General features: G+C 40.1%; 1 protein-coding gene across 1 annotated transcript; it reads right to left on the bottom strand.

Annotated features, from left to right (window-relative positions):
* Positions 1-2,532: 2,532 nt before the first annotated feature.
* On the bottom strand, positions 2,533-26,107 carry rars1 (arginyl-tRNA synthetase 1). Its single transcript, XM_051399908.1, has 15 exons — positions 25,939-26,107; positions 24,523-24,657; positions 23,461-23,649; positions 22,855-22,963; positions 21,945-22,045; positions 21,626-21,747; positions 21,276-21,396; positions 20,253-20,382; positions 19,812-19,916; positions 19,070-19,248; positions 17,308-17,417; positions 15,283-15,388; positions 8,834-9,006; positions 5,133-5,380; positions 2,533-2,870 (listed from the first exon to the last, which is right to left on the bottom strand). Exons 1-15 carry the CDS (start codon positions 25,981-25,983, stop codon positions 2,761-2,763), a joined length of 1,983 nt encoding a protein of 660 aa, XP_051255868.1. The 5' UTR covers positions 25,984-26,107; the 3' UTR covers positions 2,533-2,760.
* Between the last annotated feature and the right edge of the window lie 688 nt (positions 26,108-26,795).

Genomic DNA, 26,795 nt, shown 5'->3' with positions numbered 1-26,795 from the left:
AATTAGAGTTGAAATGCATCCGGACCTATTATTTATGTGATCAAAGCATCGTACAAACTTATTCTGAAATGTGGAAGATGTTTGTATAAAATGAGACAATCCAAGTGAACATTGGTGCAGCATGTCTCTATCACTCATTTTCAGGCTATGTTGAGAACATTAGCACTGCATCAACAACAAAACAACATGCAGCGTCCCCATTCATGTCAATAAAAAAACAATTTCTCGGCACAGTGGGGTCCCTGACACAGGAGCAAAGAAAACACAGTAGAGGTTGATGGACCTGATTTGAAATGGATCCATGGAAACGAACGAGAATCCAACATGCATGAATTAATGTTTTTTTAAAAAAAGAACAGCAGCCGTATTCACAAAACATTCTCAGGCTTAGAGAAGCTTCTTACTGGTCAAGTTGGAAGAAACTTCTAAAAATAAGGAGCGTGTCGTGACTAACTTTAGAACTCGAGAGTCATTCACAAAAGCATTTGAGTGCTAAAATCAGTTCCTCCTCTTTTTGGCATTTTCGCTTTTCAGGACAGTAGAGAGACAGGAAAGACAACGGAGAGAAAGAGAGGACAACAAGCAGAAAATGGCTTCAGGTTTGAGACGTTGTACAGGCTCCACCCGGCAGGCTACCCAGCCCCCCTGCCCATTGTTCCAGCAACCCATTATTCCAAAACCCCAATAGGCCGAAAAATGCGCCATTGGACCGAAAACCCATTTGTCTGACATCCCATTATCCTGAGAACAAAAGCCCACTGCTCCGAAGGCCTGCTTTTCCAAAAATACACACACTCTGGAGTTTTTTCATCTTAGTGTATTTAGAAGTGCAAGAAAATCCTCGTCATGGTAACAATAGTTAAGGTGACTGTCATCACTGGTAACAATAATAAACATGATGAACATTGTGAAAGGAAAAAGAGTTTGGTTAGATTTAGGAAAAGATCTTGGTTTGGGTTGAAATAAGTACATTAGTTACATCAGTTAACTAACGTATACATGTTAGTGATTGGAAACGGGCCTTCAGAGCAGAGGGTGTTTATGTAAAAGCAGGCTGTTGGACAAATTGACTAATGGTCCAATGGGACCCGGACCATAAGTCCTTTTGTGGTTTCAAAATGGGCATGGCATTGCATGCAAATTATTCAACTATTCTAGTAACTATAAAAAATAAAAATAAAAAAAAACAGTTTTTGTTAAAGCTTTTATATTTTAAGTATTTGTTGCCTTTATTTGTCTCTTGACAGCAAACTGAATATCTTTCAAATTTTGGACAGTTGGTCAGACAAAACAAGACATCTGATAATGGAATTGACATGAAATCTCACTATATTCCGAAATGTATTATATACCAAAAGATTAATTGAAAAAATAATCAGTAGGTAAATTGATGATGATAGATTACAGTATAAACATGCAGGTAGTGTAAAAATACAGTTACAAAGTGCTTAATAAGGCTGTGTTTTATGTGTGTGACGCAACTTAAAAATCTACTTAACTGAATTAGTTCATTAAATGACTTTTTCTGACACAGACTGACCACCTGTCAACTAATCACTGTAGACAGAGTTATTAAGTGTAAAAGGCTATTTCAGGTACCCCTGGTTGCCCCTGAGCCCCTGAAATCCCATTTATTTTTCCCATGGACTACTTTAGATGACTTACAGCTGGAGCACTTCCAAGACTTGGATCATCATGAAACTCTCCTGGAATGAATCATCAAGATTAATGACTGCATTAGAAATTACGTGGTTCTTTGATAAAACATTGAAGGTACAAGAAGCCTGTGGACATAAAAACCTTGAGGTAGAAGATAACTACGACTCCCAATGTTAAGTGAAAGTTACGTTTTTGAGAAAACTGATCTGCAGCTTTAATCAGCTCACTTTCAATTTCTGCATCAATTTTGGATGAATTCAGCAACTAGAGTCTCAAAGTGTTTTGAAATTGCTAAAGCTCTGCTTTCTGTCTCTAACTTCTTTTTATACAACCAGCACCCGAGGCTCATGGGTATTGTGGTATAGACGAGTTCCACCATGCCGGCCAAACAGATATATGATTGTTACATTATCCAGAAGAGTCCTGTGTTTCTATGTTCAGTACCTGAGGATATTATTTACAGTAACAGTTGAAATGTGAATACATAATGTGGAAAAAAACACTTCTCAAACATCACAGCTCCATAGTGACACAATGTAACAACAAACATCAACCCAACTCCTTCTCTTAGCTTGGAGGCTTTTCTCAGTTTCTTCATTAAAAGTTGCTCTCAAGTAAAATACCTTCTCTTAGCTAGGAAGTTTAAGCGCCATTTCCAATACAAAGTCACTGTTTGGCTCAGCAGTGAGAGTTATTTAGTTCAGCTCAGAAGGAAGTGACTCAGACAGAGCTTTTTTTTTAAGCTCGTGACAAAATGGCAGTTGAAACTTTTCTCATTCGTCTTTTTAAGTATCAGAATAGTTTTACGGTAACAATAAGAATTCTGGCTTCATAAGTGAGACCCACAATGTGAAAATGATTGACATCAGATAGTTTGGTTTCATATTGGTTCTTTATTAAAAAAGAAACTTCACATGAGATGTTAATTAATCAACTCCCAGGTTGGATATATTAGGTGTGGAAATGAACTTTTTAAAATCCAGTGAGTTTTGGCTGCGACATGAGTGAAAGAGACTCCTGCCACTTTTCCCGGTCCTGTTCTGGATTCTGGAACTTGGATGAAGAAAGACGAAGATAGAGGCAGGGTGGAACACTGTGACTTCACATCTTCGATACGGGGTTGATGCCCAGGATGTCAAAGCATTTGGCCATGATGGCCGCTGTGGCTTCACAGAGCAACATCCTCCACATGTTGACCTTCACCACCTCACCTGGAGACAGAAAGAGACAAGAAAGATTTTATAAGTGGATTCAAATGAAACTATTGGGAAGAGAGCCCCTTTATCCACCAAATTAGCTCTGGTTCTTCAAGTCCGTAGCTGAAGAGGGGCAGCCTACACTAATTTTAACGCTGTTCATAATGGTGGTACTTGAAAAGCCTAATATTTTTTGAGGTGGCATGCGGTGTAAAAAGTTTGAGAAACAGAACTAGTGTGATCGTACATGTACTCCGATGGAAAGAAGAAAGAAGCAGACAGGTAAGGATAAGAAAGAGAGCAGGGTGAGATGAGGTGAAGAGGTTGAAGAGAGAAATAAACAGACATATTGAGAAGTCGGACAGATCGGAGAGATGAGAAACAGAGAAACAGTCAGAAGTGAAGCACAGAACGATACCAACAAACAATAAAAGGTTAGAGGGCACATTTAATGATGCGACAATCACACAGCAGCCGCCCACCCACCGACCGTAGCATGAATGAGAATCAATGACCCTGATGTCTGCATCCACACGTAACATCCATGACCAGCCCATCAGGACAAATTGCTACACGGAGCAGAAATCCAATAAAAATTAAGTCCGTAATGAGCAGCAGAGGCTGCATTAAACGGACAGGTCGTTAAAATGTCGATGCTCATCGACAGACAACAAAATTAGTTGTAATTTTCACAAACAGGCCGAGACATTCAAGTACACAGGAGTGTGAAGCCGGTGCTGAAGTGAAGCTGACGAGGAAGAAGCTTCAAAGAGACAAAAAGAAAAACAAGCTCAGCAGACATTTCTATTTTAAATGTGTTGTTCCATTTTAGAAACTACTTTTTCTCGTGATTATTTGATGGTTCTGTCTGAATATTTATACATCCAACATTTTCATTTTCTGACTCAGGTGCCGTATCCACATAATGTCCTAAAGGCTTCGGCTGGATGATTATGAAAAACTTGCATAGTTGTGTTTCAGGAAAGGAGCCTTTTATGTAGCGAATTTGATTTGCAGAGCTTGGAGGAGACGGCAGAATATTTTGTTTGAGACAGAGATGTAAAATAATCTGTAATTTTATAATAAAATGAAACGTTTGACCACTGCAACTGTACTTTTGGTTCAGCTCAACTCAGCTCAGCTCAACTATCCATTAAACAAAAACACGTGCTCTTCAGCCCAAACTTTGTTCAAAAGAAAAACTGCAATGAATGAATAAATAAATTGATCTGATATCACGACAATCCCTGGATTAGCTGATAAAATTGGTTCTGTATGTAGAAGTATCCCATCAAAGATTCGTAAGCTGGTAATAAATACCACAGCCTTAACTGTGCGTTTGCAGAATGTAAACTCTGAAACCTCTGGTCCTTAAACCCAACAAATTCAAGAAAACGCCACACAACCACAGTCGTGATCTTGGCAGCAGTTCACAGCTCTACCTGGCCTCAGGTTTGCTGTGTGATTGAACGCACCAATCTACGGATCCCCGGAAGCCCAAAAACATAACACGGTCCATCTTGTATGTAAATAACTGATAGCTTGTGAGCACAAGATGGACCAAATACAACAGGCCTTTATCATGTCAGCTGAAATGAGCAGAAACATATGTGGACAGAGCAGTGTTTTGGCCATCAAGTGTAAATCTATCTGGCTAAGAGACTTGATCTAAAGAGGTTTATTTTGCCATTTGATGATCATGTGCCCATGTTGGCTTCTGACACTATGTTTCAAACACATTTCTGTTTGTTCAAACACCCTTTGAAAGACACATACATGTACATGTTTCTAAACTGAAGTGAAAATGAGTGAAGTTCATGTCTGACTGATCTTATTGTCCGTTCACACACACACACACACACTCTCCATCAGTCAGCAAAGCAAAATGACATAAAATAATAACCTCCAGCTGGGGTTACTGCCACAGCGCTAACTGAGAATTAGTATAATTAAACAGCTCTAAGCCTGAAGTGCTAGCACTTCAGCGCGCCGTGGGGATAAAATGCTAACAGGAACAAGTGGAGGGTTAACAGTGTTCAGACGGCTTTTAGTGGAAACCCTCTCAGAGTGCAACTTTCTGATAACTTGATAACTCCAAATGAGAGCTGACATTGAGGAATTCCTGCTCTTTTGTTTTCTTTTTGCACTTTTGAGCTCAATATCACTCAAAAACAAGATATGTGATTGATTGTCATCTAAGAGAAACTGGGAGCTCTGACCCACCTGTGCAGAAATATACATAGTTTACAAACACATCTTCTCCTCCACACAGCGTACCTGTCTGTCTGTCCTTCTCCACGCAGTAGCAGCTGTCGTAGAACTCGGTGAAGGTGGTGGCGAGCTCGTACAGGTAGTCGCAGAGCGTGTGGAGCAGCAGGTCGTCCAGGATCTTCTGCAGGATCTCTGGGAAACGGAGGATGCACTTCCCCAGCTTCCACTCCTTCTCGTGGTCCAGGAGGACCTCGGAGGTCTCTGCTGCTTTCCTCAGTGTGGCCTCGTCAATGTTAGCCAGTCGAGCTATGGACCTATAGGAAGTCAGTGACAGCCTTAATAACAAGGTCACGCTTTACGTTGCTGTAAGTTTAAACAGCTTAAAACCTCAACCGACCACTGGTCCCCAAGAAACACTTGAAGAGCGTACAGCAACTCACCATAAAACCACAACTCCTCATTTTTAGATTCCCTTTATACAAATTAAACAAACGAGATAATGTGTAATGATTTAGATGTGATGGAAGGTGTATTTTTGAATTCAGTCAGAGTCTTAATGCCACACTAATCGTCCACTGGCTCCAAATCCACACTCTAACAACATAACACTCATCTAACAACGGCAAGAGAACAAATAAGCGTCTTTCCCAAAATGTGGAACTATTCCTTTAAAAACTGTTTTAACATGTGATTACGGTATTAGAAAAAAAAAGTATTGTGCTAGTTACAGACTTATCTTTTTTTAAGATAAGATAAAATAGACTTTATTGATCCCACAGAATGTTTCACCTTTTTAAGTCATGATTTGTAGTTGAAAATATCACGTGCAGGTATGAAATCACAGAATTAGGTAAAAATGTATCAATCAAATCAAAACTTAAAATAGAAAACAAACAAACTGCTACAAGCCAGTTCACTTTGATGCTTTCTGATAACTGTATCTAGTTATCAGAGAGCGTTGGTGTAACAGCAGAAAGATCTGGATCAAGGTACAGTGCAGCCTGAGATCTTTCCAGTATTTACCAACAGGAGTCTGTTCCTTTAGTGCCAGAGACTAAAAGAACTGAGACTGTGACACAGCTGCTGCCTTTCATGTCACCATCGTTGTGATAGCAAAGAGTTTTCAGATCAAGAGAAACTTGCCCGTGTTAAAGAACCGAGGTTATTCTGTTGCAGATCAAACAAACAACAAAACACATGCCTCTAGTCAAGCTGATTTAAAGAGCTTGTTTTATATCTGAGAAGCAGAGATTTGTCAATTTGTTACTTTGGTCTTCTGAAAACTTTGGAGCAGTTTAAATATAGCTTTACCAATACTGAATTTTTTTCCCCAACACAAGCAAAAAAAAAAAAAAAGATATGTACTGAGAAGGACACTTTTCAACTAGAAAATCAACTCGTCTATGTAGGGTTTCCAAACTGCCCTGATAGTTCACCTGGTAGAGCTGGCTCCGTGGCCCTTCTCTGTGCGTCATCCCCTCTCTCTGTCCCCCCTTTCCTCAGGAAACTGATGGTGAATGATCGTGTTTGTCTCTACTTGTAAAAACTCAGGTTGTCTTTCTTCCCTGAAACTGCAGCATGTTTCTCTAATTTCTGTGAAGTAAAGAATGTACATTGTGATCGAGCATTCACTTCAGCTCATTTCCTTCAAGCTTGAAGCCCCCCCCACAGCAGAGGTCTGTCTGTGTGTCTGTCTCTTTTTTGTCTTTTCGGACACTTGAACACCCACCAGTGAGCGCTCTATTGACTGAATGCAGGAACATCGAATCCTCTCAGGCAAAACTGCCCAACCCCCCTCCCCCTCCCGCAAAAAAAAAAAAAAGAAGAGAAGATCAATCTTTGCTGGGCACTCTGCCACCCTGAGTCTAACACCTCCAGCGAAGCTGGAGAGGAAGGAGATCAACGCAGCACTCTGCAGCCAGGAGACGGTCACTCGATACGGGGGATAAGGGGTGAGGAGAAATTGGGTCTCGCTGACTGGAAATACCCAGAAGACTAATCCCTTGCCACAAGCACCCACAGGGGCCAGCGAGGCTGATCTGATATGGGTAATGAAAGTATACTGGTACTGGTGAGAGGGTCTAACAGGAGAAATGTATCTGAGGAACTCAATTTAACTTTCAAGATACTTTGAGCGTCCCACGGTGACCAGCTGGTGTTTGAAACTGATCGAGTGATTCATATTACTGTACAGTGTCAAGCATCTCATGTTCCTTGATTAATAGGTTACTGGACAGTCATATTTTCTTCTGCGTCACCGTTTGTGAACTTATTATTCACTGTTCGATTGCAGAGCTGAGTCGTGTCCTTGCTGTTCTTAAATCTTTATCATTACTGGGGTTGGTCCTCTCTTAGCTCATCAGCCTCGACCGTATTTAAGGCGCCAGTATACTCAGAAGTGTAAGTTGGATGGTCGAATGGCTTCGGAAGCCCCTTCCCGCTACACCTTTCCAATATCTGTAAGGAGTCTGTGTATTTCTGTAACTTTCCAAAACCAACGCTCGGACATTCACACTCACTGATGAGTCCGCTGTGTGCAGCTCTCTCTAGCTCTCTCTCTCTCTCACACTGTTGGCACAACCATCCCCGTCACTTTTCAAGTGCAACACCATGAATGTCTTCCAGCAGAGGATGAATACACATCATTTTTTATGCAAGCAATATCACGCCACCATAAAGTTAATGGCTATGACCATCCAATAGTGTCTAACACACTGAAAGCACACTATGTCAAAAAATGCAAAAATGAACTATTGGATGTTAACATGTAGATGTTACGTTGTTTTTATGCTTGTTACCGAAGGGACATTAATGTATTAGATTAGCATGCTAATCTTTAGGAAGGCCTATTTAACATATTATGGAGGCATTAACATTTTAGCCACTTGGCTTATTCATATGCAGTTACTGTATTAAAAAAAATTAACATGGAATATTTAGCATGTCCTATACATACAATTAACAGCGCAACGTGCTTAACTTTAGTGTGTTACGTGCTAAATTCTTAAATATGTTAGCATCAGTGTCAAAGTACAGGATTAGTTTCAGAGGTATCCTGTAATCGACGATACAACTTCTGATGCATTGGTGGCGCTACATGAAAAGTTTATTTACTGTACTTCTGACCAAAGTGTTGGACCCATTAGTAGCCCACAGTCTGTCATGGAGCAACACTGTTAGCATGGCTAAAAGCTATTATCCAACAAGTCAGCTTAGTGTGCTCCTGTGGTATGTTTTATGCATATATTCTGACTTTTATAGGTCATGATAGGGTCTGTTTAAAACTGTTTCAGTGCTGTGTTCCTTTTGCACAAACAGTGTCGCACAACAACTGCTGACAAGGGCACTGTGGCATCCGCATGTACAAGAACGCTGTGACTGCTGGTAAACAGTGAAACAGTTAGAGCGTCCTCTTATGTTCCAGAAAACTGGAGATAACATCTTCTGATGGTGGCGTGATACGTGTAGAAGATTAATGATTGATGATGTATTAGGGCTGAATATTCTGTTTTTTTCCTGCAGAATTAACTCTGCGTTTATTACATTTAATTAAAGTATTTTCTGTATCTGTATCTTGTGTCTGCTGTTGATTACCTCTTACCAAATGAAATTGGCGTTACGAACAGGATCTGAACCAAAATCAAAACTTTTAAGAAGTTCAGTATTGAACTTTTGCAGTAGCGCAGAAGCAGAAACTTGAGTCAAAGTGTGAACATCACAGAAGCAGAAACTTGAGTCAAAGTGTGAACATCACAGCGAATCCTCACCTGATGCGGGTGAAGGCGTAGAGGAGGTACGCTGCTGTGTTACCCCGGTCATCCAGCATCTTGTCAAACGAGAAGACATAGTCGTTGATGCGGTTGTGGGAGAGGTCGGCGTATTTGATGCAGCCGAAAGCCACAGACCTCTGGGCTGTGGTCAGCTCCTCCGGGGTCAGGACCTGCAGAAAGAAGTTTACAGTTTCATTTAATAAAGCAGACATATTAAAGAACACAGGTATGAAGTTGACTATCTTTCCAATCATCATCCCCCCCCCAAAAACACACTTTTTTTGAGCATTAAATATTCTGATAACTCTGCAGCTTTTATCAGCTTGTAATTACTGCAGGTAGTACTTCACCTTATGCTTCTAACAGTAAAACCAGTGAGTTGAATTTAATCCAAATAATGAATCTAATTCGCTAACCTCGGGCGAAGATTAAATTGACTTATTAAGTCATAGCCTTTCCTTGAATCTGCATGTGATGTGTCTGATACCACAGGGAGTGAACAGTGAGGAAGAAGATTACGCAGAACATTTTATGACAGTGACTCGACTGGAAAACAAAAAAATTCCAGTCAAGCAGAGCGTAACAGACCGAGGAAATGACATGACCGTAAATGACAGGACAAAGAATGACAAAACAGAGCCCAGCATGATGGGAAATAAAGGGTTAGGGCGTGACATGATACGTTATATAAAAGTTGTGTAAAGAGGACAAGAAAGGACAGAATAGTTAAGGACAGATCATTTATCAAGCCAGTCATTCGGTTTCTGGTTTCTGTCACTGTAAGTCAACATCTTTGGGTTTTAGACTGTTATTTGGGCAAACAGGCATTATGAAGATGTCACTTTGGGCAATTCTAACCATTTCCTGACATTTATATAGACTAAATGATTAATTAAAAAATGATTTACAGATGAATCAAGTGGTTTTCACACTGGGGGTGTACAGCCGTTGCAGGGATGGGCACACATGACTAGAGGAAGTGGAGCAAAAAAGTTTAATTAAACGCTTTTCTTTTGGAAACAAACAAGACGGCTCCAATGCTAGCAGGGCAATACATATTCAGGTTAGCAAGATTTATTCAGGCAACAAAACAAGTTAAGTCAGATGGACAGATTTTTGACAGGGAAGAAAGTAAAAACTGCTGATGCTCTTCGATCAGTCACATCAGTCAAATCCAAAATATGAAGAAACCTGTCCCGCTCTGCAGCTCACCGTCAGTACAGTGGGAGAGGCTTGTGTTTTCAATGTGTAAACTGTTTAGGCAACTCATTTCATTTGTCACATGCACAACAGAAACTAATGAGAAGCATCCATCCATCCGAATGACCGAACATGTTCATGATACAGTTCATGTTCTTGACTCTGTTGTTTCAATTAAATTTGATTGAAATTTGCAATAACTTTTGTTTTTCTTTTGTTACCAGTTTCCACAGAACTGTCAAGTGTAATCGATAATCAATGCTGAAAATAATGGTTGGTTAAAGCTAGGACTAAAACTAATTATTTTCATTATTGATCAAGCTGGCAATCATTTCGTCTCAATTCACGGTTCAGAAAATAATGCAAAAAAACTACATTGTGTTGACAGAGAGCTTGCTGAGGGCTTTAGATTATTTTTTTTTTTCCGTCATAAAACGCCCAATTATTAAATTTAGCATCACATATGAAGCTGCAAATCCTGACATATGAGAAGCTGGAACCAGAGACTGTGTGACAATGTAGCGTGCTAAATAACAAATTGTTGCAGCTCCAGTTAAACCCCCTATGACGAGCCCTGAGCAGGACAGGGTAGATCGTAACTGACATACAAGGACAGGACCTAAGAGGTCAGGGTACAGTGTGACACAACAGGACAGGGAATAACAGAAGAAGACAGGAAAGGACAGAACATAACAGGATACAAAAATATACCACGAAAAAAAAAAAAATAAAATAAAATATAGGACAGGAGTAAATAATAGAAGACAGAAGAACATAACAGAGTATAATACAACACAACTGGAGAAAAGGAATCTTAGCAGCAGCGGTGCAGACGGAGGTTCACGGAGGCCAGGGTCGGGGTTTGTTTTAATGAGGCAGGGTTAGCAGATGGTAGACGTGGGCACCGACCCAGACTGAGAGCAGAGTGCCAGGCCAGAAGGGCCTGCAGGGAAACTGTGTTGGCAACGGTTTCCCACAACCTTCTCAGCATTAAAATCATTGCAGTTCAACTGGAAGTCAGTGACTGTTTACACAGCACCAAATGCTCCAGATAATACTTAACCAGGTCAGGTTCTGTTGTTTCTTACTTTTTTTTTTTTTTTTTTTTTTTCCCCTCTGCAAGTTTAATTTCAGATACAAACACCTCAACATCAGGAGCTCCAACATCAGAAGTTGCGAACACATCCGCTCAAATGAACAGGAGTCAGGGTTTGCTGTGTGAAGTAAACATAAAACCAGCTAACAATTGCCTTGGGATAAAGGAAAAGGACTGTCAACGGATGCTTTCTGGGTTGAATTCAGAGACTAGCGGGAACAATATGAGGTCAGGAAGTGAAAAAAAACATTACAAATCTCCCCCCAAAAAAAAAAAAAAACCACAACTTCTTTAACAAGGCTGACAGGAGCACGGAAAACGGTGAGCGGAGGGGGGGGTCGCAGCAGCTTAGTTTGTGTAATTTGTGAGAGTGAGTCAGGGTGCACACTCATCAAGCTTTCCCTGGTTGAAGCGAAAGTTCAGAGGAAGTGATTGTGGTGAAATCTCGACACTGTTAAAAGTTTGTGACTATTAATTTCATAAGCTAAATGTCAGGGAGAACAAATGACATTAGGGTCAAAGGAATTTCAGCTGAAACGCCTTGGCAACAAAACACTCAATTTAAGGAAGGAAAATTTGATTCTTTGGAGCATTTTAATGCATGTATGGAAACTATTTTGTAGCCATAGGCTCTGGGGTCGGCAAAGTTGTGGCGGTTGTTTCTGGGGCTGTTCCTTAATAGTCGACTAAACCATTGGTCGATGCCCTTTTCAATAGTCAGTCGCAGAACCTGTACCCAGACCAGGGAGGTAGCTTAGGAGCGGCGCCGGAATGAGCACTAGGGCCAGAGTGGGGCGAGCAGGCTACAGAGATCAGCAGCCTCCCAGTGACCACAGCTCACATGAAGTGCTCATGTGAGGCCCAGGACACCAGAGAGGCAGGTACAGGAGAGAAGTAGAGAGCGTGTTGATCTGTAAGTAACGTTATACATCATCCATCCTATCGATAAGTCTGCAAATATTTGTGGTTGTTGAGTTGGAATTTTCCCAACCTGACCAATCACAGCTCCTATGGTCCCTACAGGGCAGATACATGTCCCTGATGTGTAGTTACAATGTTAAAGAGACAGCCATAGCATAACGTTAGCTCAGCTTGTGTCACTGATATCTTAAGATCTAGATGTTCCAGACGTTTTTACCAGGAGTCAAATTAGCAGAGTTCTCCTCCTCTCCAAAACAAACAAACCCGGTATTTAAACCCATTAAAAAAAAAAAAACACTGAATAAAGCAGTTTCAAGTGAAAAATCAGTGTTCCTCTGACGCTGCTCTGCAGACATTCCAGGGGGACTGCTAAGCTCAGCCTGTTTCTCTGATAATTTAAGATCCAGACATCCGATAACTAAAATCCTTCATCTGGTTAAAATATATAGTCAGAAACGACCAAGATCTAAAAAGGTATATCATAAAAAAAAAATCTGGCTAAAAACTGGATTAAAATTTATATGCATTATAAAATTATAGATTTCTCTGGGTTTGAACACTGTTAGACCGTCCACAACTCAACAAATTATATAGCATAGGTCCAGCATTTTTAGATATTTTAATGTAGAAACTTACATATTAATTTAGTAAGTAAATTTTGCTGATAATACTTCTACTTAAGTAAAGGATTTGAATACTTCTTCAACCACTGATGAAGTGTTATTATATATATATGTTATAATTCAGTTATCAGGTGATGATCACTGACAAGTTTACATCCATTTCTTAATAGCTGAGTTTTTCTCTTGAACTAAAAACACAAATCTGCCAGAGATTGACGTGTTTTCAGCAATCGAAAACAAGAAATGTCAGAAAAAGCATCGGTGTGGCTGCAGACGTGAGGAGGTTCCAGCTCACACAAGATAGAGCAAGAAAAGTGGAACATGATGAAAAGATGGAGGGGAGGAAGAAGGAGAATCAAAGCGAGTGCGTGTTCAAGAGAGACCGCATCCCGTTGGGCCGTCCTCACAGCTCAGCAGATGAGAAGATTTCTGGTGTCGCGGTTTCATATTTCAGTCATCTCGGAATGTGATCAGAAAGATCCAGGATTTGGCTCAGTTTCGTGCAGGATGAGAGCGAGAAGGATTAATGGCTACTGTAGAGTGAGACGGTCATTACTGTAAAATAAGCCTCGTCATTCAGTGTGAATCGAAAGCCTGGGCACGGAAATAATGAGCCGCTCACCAGACCGTCTCCCTCTTGCTTATCAAAGATTCAACATTTGACACGAAATATTGATACAAAATGATTCTAATACAAGCTAAAATAATGTGAAATATTCTGCCAGAAAAAATTATCACAGCAGACTGCAACGAAGGAGGGTTTCTGCAAGAAAATTTGAGCAATTATTCTGAGGAGAAATTAGAGAAACGAAGCAGACGTCCTGCAGATAATTAAATATGAAACAGCAGTACGACTGTTAGAAATAAAACGCTTTCATGACGATTAAATATTCACCACAGACATGTAAACGCCTTTAAAAATGAAATAAAAAACAACCCAACTCCTGAGGTGCTGCAGACATGTTTGTCTTCTTTGATTTGACCTCTAACTTTTTCCTTTTCTCCAAAATGAACACATTTTCCCCCAATTTCAAATCTTCTCTGTGTCAGTGTGCTGTTCAGAAAGTCTAAAAAATAAAAACTGAACTTGATATTGACTAGCACTACACCGACTGTGTGCTGAAAAATAATGTCTCTGCAGAACCTTCTTTGTTTTCTTTTCTTGTTTTTTATGTTCATCCAGTTGGCGGTGCATGAGTAAGAGTCAGAGGATCACCAAAGTCAGAAGGATTCCTCCACTGTGTGCTGCACTGACAGATCTGACCGACAGTGGTTTTAATAGGAGAGACTGTGATGGAAAAATGTTGTTTGTTCCCTGTTCTACACAGATTTTACGTTTTTTTTAACTTAACATTTAAAAATTTTAAACAATAACTCTACAATGGATTTCGGAAAGAGGAAAAATGCATCACATCACATGGTGTGGGAAAAAGCATGTTGTTACCACTAGTTGACAGGGCAAGTCAAGTTCTCTAAAAGCTGGTACAAAAGTTAGCCAACATAACTCAGTCTGGAGACCTCAAGGCTCCTGTTTAATTCTCCTGGTAGCCTCTCATATAGCCTGCTTTTTTAAAAGACTTTTTCACCTTAATTGGAAAGTGGACAGTGTACAGACAAGCCAGGAAAATGAGGGGAGAGAGGTGTCAAAGTCAGGGTGGACTGAATGGATGTAGGAGTACGTAGTATAATATATATAGGCATGTTTTCACTAGTGTATAATCACCTGAAAATAAGAATCGCTGTGTTTTGTGACCCTTTTACATCTACAGGAAAGGACAAACCAAACACTGGCTCTAGACAGGGCCTTTTTCATTTTTCTGGAGTTCCGTGGCCACTGTAGTTTCTCCGTATTAATCTGTAACCTACGGCACTCAATCCTACACAGTGGCCCTTTAATACACTGAATTCCTTAACCTAAACTAACTTGGCTGTTGCTGTCTGACCCCTTGCAAATGGGTCAGTTCACCAAACCAGCAGCCATCCAGATAAGTTTGGTTTTCTTTGTCTCTGAGATTTCTGCCAATACGGTGCCGGTAAATGGAATTTCATTGGCGCAGCGGACCTTGAGTTATGATTAATTTGTCAAACTTCTAGTCCCAGGGCCAAGACTTAACTTTCATGCTCAATTGCTGCTGTTACTCTGACTATTTCTCTGTCAGAAAGTAGTTCCATTGTGTATTATCTACAGTTTCTGGAAAGAAAAGTTGATTCTATAAAGATGAAATTCTGTGAGCATCACAAATTAAATTCCCCTCCATAGTATTGGGGTGGAGGCAGGAATCTCAGACATTAATATCTTAAAGCCTGGACAAATAAAACACAAAACCGTCTGCATGGCTAGAGAAAATGAACTGACTTTTTAATAGTCATTTCTCCAACGTCTGGTCTCGACTTCGCTTTGAACCCACTCTACTGTGTACTCATTCACCTTGTTTTTAGTTTATGAGACAGCAAATGTGTCCTACAGCGGAGGGCAACTTTTTTTATGATGTTAACTAAAAGCTCCTGCATAGGTAAGAGAGAAAGGAGACAGATTTTTTGTTTCTCCACCTTTATTTCCTTTGACAGCAGCCTTCGTTTCTTAAGAAAATGAAAACTTTTCTCACCTTGTCTCTCTCCTTCTCTTTCAATTTGTCCATGGACCTCTTCAGTCCCTCATCCAGCAGGTCCATCAGTCTCACCGTGTCTCCAGAGCGGGTTTTAAACTTCTTCCTGAGCAAGAAATGAAAGAAGCAAAAGGTTAGGTGAGACTCTTTAAGTGAAGAAAAAGTACAGAAATCCCCAAAACATACAATCTGGCAAACAAAAGGAAAGTTTATGAGACTGCGCATGAAGTCGGGCGTCTCAACATCCCCAAACAGAACTTTCCAGCAGGTACTGAGGTTAGACTTTCTTTCGACAATAATTATCATGACAAACTATTAGATTACTTCCACTTGCTGACGCCTCGAGGCGATACATTTTGTACAATCAAGCAAATCAGATGAGCATTACAAGCAGAAGATGAGCCAAAAATTTAATAACCCCCCCCCTTTCTTCTCTGTTTACTTGGAGCTTTAACAGCTCCCCCCGTGGCTGTGTTAAGCCCTTATTGTCTGGATGAGCGATTATGAAAACAGCATGATAAATTTCTAATGGAGTTTGGAGTAACGCAGACATTGTGGGGCCAATTTACGCCCCCTCAGGTTACTGTGGGACGTTTAGCAGCACTTCGTTATGGCCTCTGCGAAGCGTAACGTCAACCTCTGCCTGGGCTTGGCTTCTTCTCTGGACGATTGATCAGGGACAGAACAACAGCGAGACAGATAGTGCTCAAATTATAGAGCCCGCTCACCTATCAGCCACGCAGTAATCACCGCTTACTATTAAAGGAAATAAATAATACACAGGGGAAGATATGTCTTACACACTGTAAGAACAAATGAACTGACTGGGACGTAAACAAAGACCGGGACTTAAGTCAAGAAGGAGAGGAAAGAAGTTAGGAAGGAGGAGGACAAGATCAGGACTGAAAATGGAAGACGGAAGAAATAGAGGAGAGGAATGACAAGGAGGAGAAGATGATAAGGAGGGACAAGAAGACGAAGGAGGAGAAGACAGAGGAGGAAGAGGAGAATAAGAAAGAGGGAAGCCACAGTCTCGGCGATGTATCAGAAACTGATCTTAGGAAAACTTTGTTGTTGTTGTGCAACTTTTAATTACCATTGTCCACCTACTGCAGGACTTGTCTGTTCCCTCCAGCTCCTCACATGCTGAGTAATAACAGCTTAGCATTCCTGGAGTTCAAACGCGGACTGTACGGTTTGTGGAGCTGCAGCTGTAGATTTTCCTTTTTATTTGTCAATGCAGTCCTGTAGTAAAGTTCGGTTTTTATGCTTGATAGTAAATGTCATAAAAACATGAAGCAGTGGTGGTAAAGATACAGGGCAAGGACATTCAGATGATTATAGTGAGGTGGGGGAGAAATCTCGGTCTTCATAGGAGCTGCTTGTCTTTGTTGGCGCTCTGATGACAGCGATTTGGGTTCGTGTTAAACTGTTATTAGTCTGTCCGCAGCTACAACACTGTCAGTCCTTTAACGCTGACGGTGTCGACACTGTCAGTCGGGCGCTTTACAGCCACAGAGCCTCCATATTTAACCCTGTAACATCCCCCAGTCTTAACTGACTGATCTGTGGATTCATGTAAAAGCCTTTGTGTTATGTCCTTTAAATTCCATCATGCAGACTGAATTTTGGGACGATTGGGGGAAAGTCATTTATTTTCGCGTTCTTGCTGAGAGAAGATGAACACTAGTACTTGTTCAATAAGTATAATGTTAGAGCTACAAGGTGACATGTCCTGATCTTAAACTTAATACCAAATTACTAATCCTAGGAAGTTTAAGTCTAGCTTAACATAAAGACTGGAAGTAGCTTGCCTGGCTCTGTCCAAAGCTCTCCAAGGAACTGTTCCAGCATGTAACTCGTGTTGTCTTTACACTTTAGGTTTCGTGCGGATTAAACAAACAAGATATAACGTGTTAACATGAGCTTTAGAGGAGCTGGTGGGCGTATGTTTTTTTTTGGTTAGAACCAGGTTTTCATTTACAAATCCAGACCATAAAATCATCCGTTACAATTTAAACTCACTTGTCTTCCCCCAGCACCACTCCAAAGCCTGCATGCTCCACGCGGGTCACCTGGGGGTTGTACCAGCCAATCATCTGAGCCGCAGCGAACACCAACTGGAAGTGTGTGGCCTAAAAGAGAAAAACGCACACACAAATTCAGTGGCATATAGCATAAATGTCACGTTATCCTTTCCACCAGCTGCAGAGCGCCAAAACACACACACACACACACACACACACACACACACACACACACACACACACACACACACACACACACACGGACTGTGTGCAAGTCAGCTGAACATGTCTGTGTCCATTTTTGAGACGTTGTAGTCTGATGCGGCATTTTTTAGGACACTACTCTCCAGCCACGCTAGCGGCTCCGTGTGGTTGTACACACACACGGCAGTGCTCGGAGCTAAATGCAAACGTTAGCAGGCTTACAATGCCAACATCCTGATTATTATCCTGTATAATGTTTACCATGTTCACCACCTTAGCTTAGCATGTATTTGTGTATGTATATACAGCATGTGTGTGGACTTTGTTTTATTTTATTGGCCATTTATTGTTTTCATTTCATTCTAATTTAAAATATTTTAATATTGGTTTATATATATATATCGTCTGTGTGTGTAGCATGAAGGGGGATACAGCTGTGCAATTCTGTACTGTATAATGACAACAGTAGTTGAACACTAAGTACAGCTAAGGCTAATGGTAATGTCATTAGTTTTGGAGGTATTTGGTCTTTAATTATTGGATAAATTAACATTTTGACCTGATGATGGTGCTAGACGACAAGCCAAAGTTATTTAAATTCATGGTGAGGGGGAGAGAAACGTCTGAACCAAATTTCCTGGATATCCATCCAATAGTTGTCAAGTGATTTCACTCAAATGTCAACTTCGTGATGGTGCTAGAGTCTGTATCAGGATCACAAGAGTCAGTGGGATTCTTCCTCTAGGAGACCATCAATGTTTGTACAGAATGTTCTCAGACTCCTTAGAGTAGATGTTGAGATATTGTTATTCTCATCTGTTATACGAGTTAAAACTTGAACGGCAGAGACGCAGGATACAACCTGTACGTCATTCATCCTTTTCTGTCCTTTTGCAACACATTTAAAATACTGTCACCTTGGTAACGTTACGCACAATCGGCTTGTATTTAGTGCTCCTGTTAAATTAAGTTTCCTCAGCTTTAGTTTAAATAAGACTGCAGATGCTGAGCCCCTCCCCTCCCTCTCTTCCTTCCTGCTCTTTTGCTTGCTTCTGCTGAGAATGATGTCGTCTGTCTTCATAATCCCAACTTGCTGTCTGTGACACAGACGATGACTCCAACTTGTGTAGGAAGCACCAAATGATCATTTTCAGAGAGATTATTTCAGTGATGAGTTCTAACTATGTCACATTATTATCTACAGTGGGGAGGGTTTGTGTCTGCAGGACACCAGGCGATGCTTCATCTATACTCTCACTACATCAAAGGTAATGTTATTCCTACAACACTGAGAGGCTAGAGTGTTACACAATAGTTTGTCCCCCATGCCTAACACCACAGTCAAAAGTTCTGCTTTTGAAGTAGTGAAGAAATGTAAAACTTATTGTTCAGGACTAACAGGACTGAAACTGGTCCCTCTGCTCCATATTACATATTTTAGATTCCCCCTTTGTTTACCTTTTTACTTCTAGATTTCTTTGTTTTATTTTTTTTGTCCAGCTCCTGTCTTTGTAAACTCCCCCATCCAAAATTCCCTATCCTCGCTCTCCGCCCACCTGTCCACTGTCTGTAACGTAGATGATGATGTCTGCTTTCTCCGTGAAGATTCGCTGGTGCAGGGCTGCGAGGTCCGATGTGTCGTAGGTGTAGCCGCCGTCAGATTTGACGATAGTGAGGGGGATGGACTGACCCGGGGGGAAGACTATCTTTCGACCCTCGTCCAACTGCACAAAGCCTGAGGAGACAGGAAATACAGAGAAAGAAACAAAAAAAAAAAAAAGGAAAGATGTGTGGATGAGGGTACACAGGGGAGCGAGTGGAATGGAAATGAGAAAAAATTATGGTTTTAAAAGAAAAAGAGTAATAATATGGGTATAATTGCAGGGAAAAAAGAAAAAGAGGAGATAATGAGTGGAATGGGGAATAAAGAAAGTGCAGAAAAAGAAGGAATTGAGGGTAAAAAGAAACAAATTAGACAAAATAAAGAGGCAGAAGGGAAGGATGAGATCATCTATGAGACAATATTGCCCTCTGGTGGTCACACCAGGAAACAGACTACTATTCCAAAGAATGACCAAAACCTATTGAATGTTGAGAATGTTTTCAGTGTTAAATGCTTCAACAAAGCCTTTAATAATAACCCAAGTACAAACAGGCACAACTTGAACATTGTACCAAGGAAACAGGGACTTAAAACACAGAGTTTTGATCTTACAGTGGATCAACAATAAGTGATATCTTGGGAAATGAAATGTCCTGACAAAAATGTTGACAGAGTGAAAACATCAGTGTCCTGACCTTTCTCCTCCAACTCCTTCACCACCTTCGTCATCATGTCCTGGTAGTAAGACTCTCCTCTCTCGATGATCTGGATGTCCAGGCAGTCGTAAACCCTCTGAAACTCTGAAACACACACACACACACACACGTGTTAGGTTCAAGACCTATTTGAAAAACTAATTTAGGAAAACATTGATGATTGTGATTGTGATCGAGCTGTGATTGAACACAAACTGACAAAATGTAAAGTTGTGAAGATGGAACGGTTCAGTAGCTGCACTGCATGATACACAGTGTGTATTCTATTATTGTGCCCTGGATCTGCTGGAAATATCCAATAAATAAAATAAACTACAAAGCAGAGCCACAAATACAACATGTACTGGAAGTAACTTTATGTATGTTTTAGGGGGCATTATTCCTTTAATATTACAGTCTTACAAACAGATCATTTTCTACCTTTCCGGGAAACATCACAGATGAGGTTCCAGCCTTTAATGAAGTCGGGCTCTTTGCTCTGTAGTTTGACAACACACAGATAGGCTCGCTTCTTGAAGTCCTCCTCCTCATCAAAACGCTTCTTCGACTCCTGGTTGAGGGGGAGGAGGAGGAGGAGCGGGAGGAGTAGGAAAAGAAAAAATGACAAAGAAAAGAAAAAAAATGAGAACATAAGACAAAAAAATAAAAAAATAAATAGGGGTGATGATAGAAGAAGTAAATGATGTGTGGAGAGAAATGAGGGAAGACGACAGCAGACTCAACAGATAATGTTTTGCATTTATACATATATAGTGTTGACAGATGCAAAGTGCTATACTGCAGGCACACAACAGTCCACAGAAAGTTTCTAAATACTGACAAATTTCATTCATTTTACTTTTATAATTGACATTAACTGTCATTCACTGTTAATTTAATTATTTTATCAAACCATTTCCCCTCTGTGAACTATTTTTGCACACAAATACTTAAATTACACTACCACAGGTGACACTTCAGAGATGGATACAACAGTACATGAAAGTAAACAGTCATGTATGTAGGCTACAAGAAGACAACAATAGTAATTTACAGAATTTCTAAACAAAGCACCTAAAACAGGGGGCGCCTGGTTAGCTCAGTCGGTAGAGCTGGCGCCCCACAAACACAGCGACCCGGGCTCGAGTCCGACCCGAAGCCCTTTGCTGCATGTCGTCCTCCCTCTCACTGCCCCCCCGCCTCCCCACAGCCATATCTGTCAAATAAAAACGTAATAATAAATAATAAAAAAAAAAAAGCACCTAAAACGGATTATTTTAGCTCCACTGAAACAAACAGTTAACTGGTACTGAGTGGCTATGCCTATAGCTACCTAAAGTTGCTTTAAGTTTAAATACTTTAAGTTAAAGTCCTTTCAGATACTTTCCCAGCATTCCCTGTGGCTACAGACAGTGAGCAGCAGCGTGAAACAGAGAAACAGAAACAGCTGGAGTTATAACTGACTTTGTAGAAGGCCTGCAGGTCACTGATGGGCGGGGAGACGGTTAGGTAGTCTGGGAATTTATCCTGAAGGTGGGCAATCAGCATCCCAAACTGGGTCCCCCAGTCTCCTACGTGGTTCAACCTGAGAATGGCATAAACAGAGTCAGAAACAGACAACATACCAGAGACTTCTTTAACTACAGCTGAGACCCATACAGGAGTAATTCTGAACTTTTATGCGTCTAGAAGCAAAAACAAAGCTTGGAGATACAGTACAGTTGAAGGGCGTTGTACAGTGAGGTTAGCCTAGCTGAGCAGTGTGAGACTGTGTTTCAGGTGCAGCAGGTTTCGTGAACAGCGACTGAACTGACCTGAGAACGTCATAGCCCAGAAACTCAAACAGCCGACACATGCTGTCCCCGATGATGGTGGAGCGAAGGTGGCCCACGTGCATCTCTTTGGCAATGTTGGGAGAGGAGAAATCCACCACCACCTGATCAACATACACAGATACATCTAATAAGTAAACAATAAATAAGAATAAATGTTTCAATTTGAATATTAACAAGTTTTCATTCTCAAACTATAATGTGCAACAGAAACAGACTTTGGCAATTTAACCATGACATAGATGAAGCTATTAAATGTATCTGTGTCTAGCTTCGTGCTTCATGAGGGAGTGTGAAGCACCTTCTTCCTGGAGGAGAGTGGGGGGGGCTGCACGCCGTTGATCAGCAGGTTGCTCAACAGTCTGGACACAAACGGCCTCTTCAGGTGGATGTTGATGAAGCCTGATGACATAAGAGACATCAGAGGGGGCGATGAGACTGAATCACCGCTTATACTGGTGCGAGAATATAGAAAAATACTAGAGAAGCTTCAGTGAGGAGTCTGTCTGACATCTGACATTAACACATCTGCTGACTGAAGAGCTTCAATCAACTGTATTTCCACTAATGCCTGCAATCTATTAGTTTAGGTGCTTATTATACCTGGAAGATTTCAATTACAACTAATTCTTTAAAAAAATGTCATGATTATTCTGATATTTTAGTGGGTTTTTTTGTTAAATAAGAGGGAAAAAAACCTTGTTTAAGAATGTTACTGTTATTTAATTAGAAATTAATAAAGTTATTTTATCTTAGCAGCTTTTACTAAGACAATCCAAATACATTTGCTACGAGTTGTTGGTAACTCTTTTCATCTTGTTCATTCACAAAACTTTCTCAAAAGCTGCACTGAAATTTGACCGACTATTAAAAGTCCTACAATTTTAAATACAATCAATTCGCTCCATGGGAAATAAACAATTACTTCTTTAATGTTTTGATGATGAATGATTGTGAATGTAAACTCTATATTTTTATTTAATTTGGTTTTATTTTTTACGTTTTCTTTCATTTCTAGTGTGCCCTACATTTGCCAGATAGTGTAATGTTTGTATTGTAATAAAAAAAAATATGTATGTTATAATAAAGTGCAGCAAGCAGCGAGGAAAAGTCGGCTGGGAACTCTCTCCAACGCTGCGTCCAAAAACTTTCCGACATTAAAGGCAAGTCTTTATGATGAAACACAGTCATGTGTTTTTTTGCATCCGTACCCGGTCCTGCGATTTCAGTTTTCTGGATGAGTTCGTTGTCCGGAAGGTTCTGGATGATCTTCTCTGCGATTTCCCTCGGGTTGATCTTCATTCCCTTTGCCTTCAGCATCTGCAGCACCACAAAGTCAGAGAGAGTTTTACAATTATTAAGCTGAAATAAAAAAATAAAAAAAACCCTCTTCTCATGCCGAAAGAAACAAACAGCTAAACAATGTGTGTAGTAACTTTTTTTTTTTTTTTTTTTTGCAGTTTTGCAATTTTTAAATTTGATGCATTATATTTTTATAGATGGTGAAACCTGCGGTGATTGTGCTGGTTCAGCAGTCGGCCACCCACAGAACAATATTAAACACCGCACTGTTACAATAAAAGTACACAAACAAAAACATTCAATGTTGTTAAAAATTGGGATATTAGGTCCGAGTCCTTTCTGAGGACAGGTCTTTTTATTACTGCAAAGAAAAGGCTTATTAAAATGTCTTTTAAACCTTGAACCATGACAAGACCATTAAACAATTTCAGGACCTGCAGACTCACGGAAACTGTAATTTAACCCCATTTAAAGAGTAATCTTGTATAATCCACAGACAGACTTGGCAGTCTCACCTGGGCCATGGCCATGGCACTGTTGCACTGGTAGTCTCCAAATTTGGCCTGCTGGTTGGGCGCGACAGCCAGTGGAGGGTTGTCCAGCTCGGGGCAGGAGGCCCGGATGGCCTCGCCGAAAATCTCCTGGAGCCGATGGTTGATGTTCAGCATGGATTTACTGCAGTAAGTCCTTTCTTCCTGCAGGCCCTGAGCACATAAACATAGTGATGATACATGAGGACGAGGAAGAGGAAGTGCAACATAACATATTTAGCCGTATTTTTTATGAAGATGATGACTGCCGGAACAAACATACTGTACCGATGGACAGTAAAGTTTTATGTTTTATTGTATTTTATGATGTTTTGAAAAAAAATCTATATCATATTACTTCTGGCAGTAATCATAAATGAAGGAAAATGCATTTGTTTTTCCTCTGGTGGTGGAGTAATTAGCTGTTATGTTGCACACGAGTAATTGTTACTCTGTAGAGACTGGAAAATGTGTATTGACACATAATGTATTGACTAAGTTATCTGTTTTGCCACTGCCAACGCTCCCTCGGATGCAGTGACGCAAAACTGATCGTTTCTTTAAATAAAAAAGTGTCATGGGGCAAAATGCTCCAAAGCGTGTGCTGTGAGGAAATATGACCCCGAATACAGTGTTTGGGTTTGTAACGGCGGGTAGTGGCGCTGAGCCGAAAGCACGGTGTGTGAATGTGAGACGCTAAAACCTTCGAAGCAACAGAGACACAAACATGAAGCACCTGGGATTTGGTTGGGAAGCCAAAAGAACTTTTCTTAAGGAAAAGGGATGAGCTTTCCAACCAACTCAGTCCAAAGCCACTTTTAAAGCGAGCTATATGGTATTTATTTGACACTGACATGTTTACAGCCATGTTTATTTTTTCTCCTTAGGGTTTTTTTCTCATTTATTTGGGAAGGTGATCCTCAGAATTGTATTTATTTATTTATTTATTTATTTACTCAATCTGCAGTCAGCAGCAGCTGGAGCACAGCAGGAAGCAGAGTTGTACCCATCTATAGAGCGGAGAGCGCCCCCTGCTGCGTCACTCACCCTCTTTAGGATGTTGAGGCGGTACTTCAGCCTGGAGTTTTCCTCCCGCAGCTCATCCAGACGTGCTGATGAGTTCAGGTTCTGTGGGTTTTTTAGGCTCTCAATCTCTGCAGAGAGACTCTGGATCTCCTGCTCCTGAAAAAAAAAAAGAGATATATATTCAGTCATAGTTGTCTGACTGCTAATAGATCGTTCAGCATACTTTTAATGGTGTGAATTTGTCAAACAAATTTAGACATCCCCTAAATCCACTGAATTATTAAGTGTAGCTCTAAAACTTAGAGCATATACTGTGTGACTAAATCCATGAACATAAACTTTTTATTATCTTGATTTTCTCTGAGGGAGGGACCCACAGTGATGTATGTCAATAAACAATACTGCACAATTTTTTTCTTATCAGAAACACAAAGCAAATCACTGCTTTTACAGCAGACTTTAAATCAATCTGAAAAAAACTTTGAGATTTTCAACAGTAAATGTGAATCATAAACATTCAGCCTACAATATTGGGTAACAGCAGTAAAAGTTTAAATGTATTAAGCAATCACTGTGTTCCTGTCAGGAGGAACTCTGATAATAAATTAGGCCATGTTGAGTTTCACATTAACACTAAAGTTCAGTAAGTCAGAATGAAACCAAAAGCTGCTTCACTGTCGGCACATGATGCAACAAAAGTTCAGATTGCAAACTGAGTACAAAGTGTGCTGGAAACTTCATGTGAATTTAATACATATTTTATTATATGTCGATGATTCATTATTGATTGTTTAATTGTAAAACAAACAAAAGAAATGACATACATTTCCTCCTGGTTCCAGATTCTTAAATGTGAGGATTTGCTGCTTCCTTTCATACAGGATAATTATATCTTTAGGGTTTTAGACTGTTACTGTTACTTACTGAAAATCACTAATCAGTAAGGTATGAACAGTGTGATATGTGACTTAACAGTTAAAGCTAGTGCAAAGGGTTATTATCTTTATTATCTATAGAGGTGAATTTACTAGCACAATATTTAATTGAATTATCTGCTCATTTAATATGTTCTAGATTGTCAATAGGGTCGCACATCCATTAGACATCCTGGTAAAGTAACAAAAAACACTCCTGACAGCAACATCCTGCTACTCGTGGATGTGCCATCACTTCACAGTGGGTTGGTTAAAAGACCTGACGAATGACAGGAAAACTAGTTACATTTTTACTAAAATAAGTGGGGTTTGGTTTAAGGCTTCACAGCCGAATTAAAGATTGGGGACAACCTTCTCAGCAGACCATCTTTTATTTGTTCGGTCTTGCCGTTTTTTTGTACTGACAAGACGAACAACTTTAAATTTAAGGTTTTTTAAATTGAGTTTGGCGCTGCGTCTGCCTCTGTGGACCGGGTACGTTGTCCACAAACGGAGCTCTTACCTGCTGTTGCAGTCGGGCTGTGTACTCGGTTACAGAGTCTCCCATCTTTCCGAAACACTGCAGAGAGACTCTTATGCCGGCTGGATGTGGAATCTCGTGGCTGATGAAACAAACTGCGAGGAGAGGAAGAAGTTCACAACTTTTTTTATTGTACTTCCGGTACTGGATACGTCGTCATGTTCTTGTTCTTGTTCTTCGTCGTTTTTACTGCCCATCGTAGGAGGTGGACACCGCCACCCCCTGGATGTATGTGGAAACTACATACAGAAATGTACTCCAGTACAGTACTCAAATACAAATGTAAGGCAGATATTTCATTATCAAGAGGCGGATCTAGAGGAGGATAGGGAATAGAAACTAAAACTAGGTGTGAAAAAACATTTTAGTTAACTGGAATGAAAGTAAAAGCTAGACTTGATAGTGTGTGCTTACAAAACAAACTAAAATAAAATAAAAATACACAAGAAATTATTTATTTTTTGTCTGTGTCAGTTTGGTAAAACTTCAAAAAGTTAAGTTTGAATTGTAATACATATTGTGAACTTGTGAAGCTTAAACCTTGCTCCTGACAAATACCACCCATATTATAATTAAAAAATAATAATACTGAAACTAATAAACTCTAGAAACTAACTGAAACTAACCTGAATTGAAAATAAAAATAAGAATAAATGAAAAATACTAAACCATAATAACTATTTTATGTGACTATTGAAATATATGTTATATAATAAATAAAAGGTATAATAAAAGGCTGAAATAAAATGTTAAATGACTCTTCCCTGCTCTCCCCAAAAAGTCAGACTTCCCTACTAGAACATTCATACTGTCACTAATAAAATGAATTCTGTAACTGG

The sequence above is a fragment of the Dicentrarchus labrax genome, unplaced genomic scaffold (assembly GCF_905237075.1).
Source record: "Dicentrarchus labrax unplaced genomic scaffold, dlabrax2021, whole genome shotgun sequence".
Lineage (NCBI taxonomy): Eukaryota > Metazoa > Chordata > Actinopteri > Moronidae > Dicentrarchus > Dicentrarchus labrax.
Note: the sequence above shows the minus strand (reverse complement) of the source record. Positions and strands in the feature narration are given on the sequence as shown.

Excerpts from the sequence above, each read along its gene's own strand:
- rars1 (XM_051399908.1), bottom strand. The coding sequence starts at position 25,983 with ATGGGAGACTCTGTAACCGAGTACACAGCCCGACTGCAACAGCAG. Across the intron at positions 20,383-21,275 it reads ACCTGCAGGCCTTCTACAAA|GAGTCGAAGAAGCGTTTTGA; the intron begins GTCAGTTATAAC and ends CCCCTCAACCAG. Across the intron at positions 19,249-19,811 it reads GAAGGAGTTGGAGGAGAAAG|GCTTTGTGCAGTTGGACGAG; the intron begins GTCAGGACACTG and ends CTGTCTCCTCAG.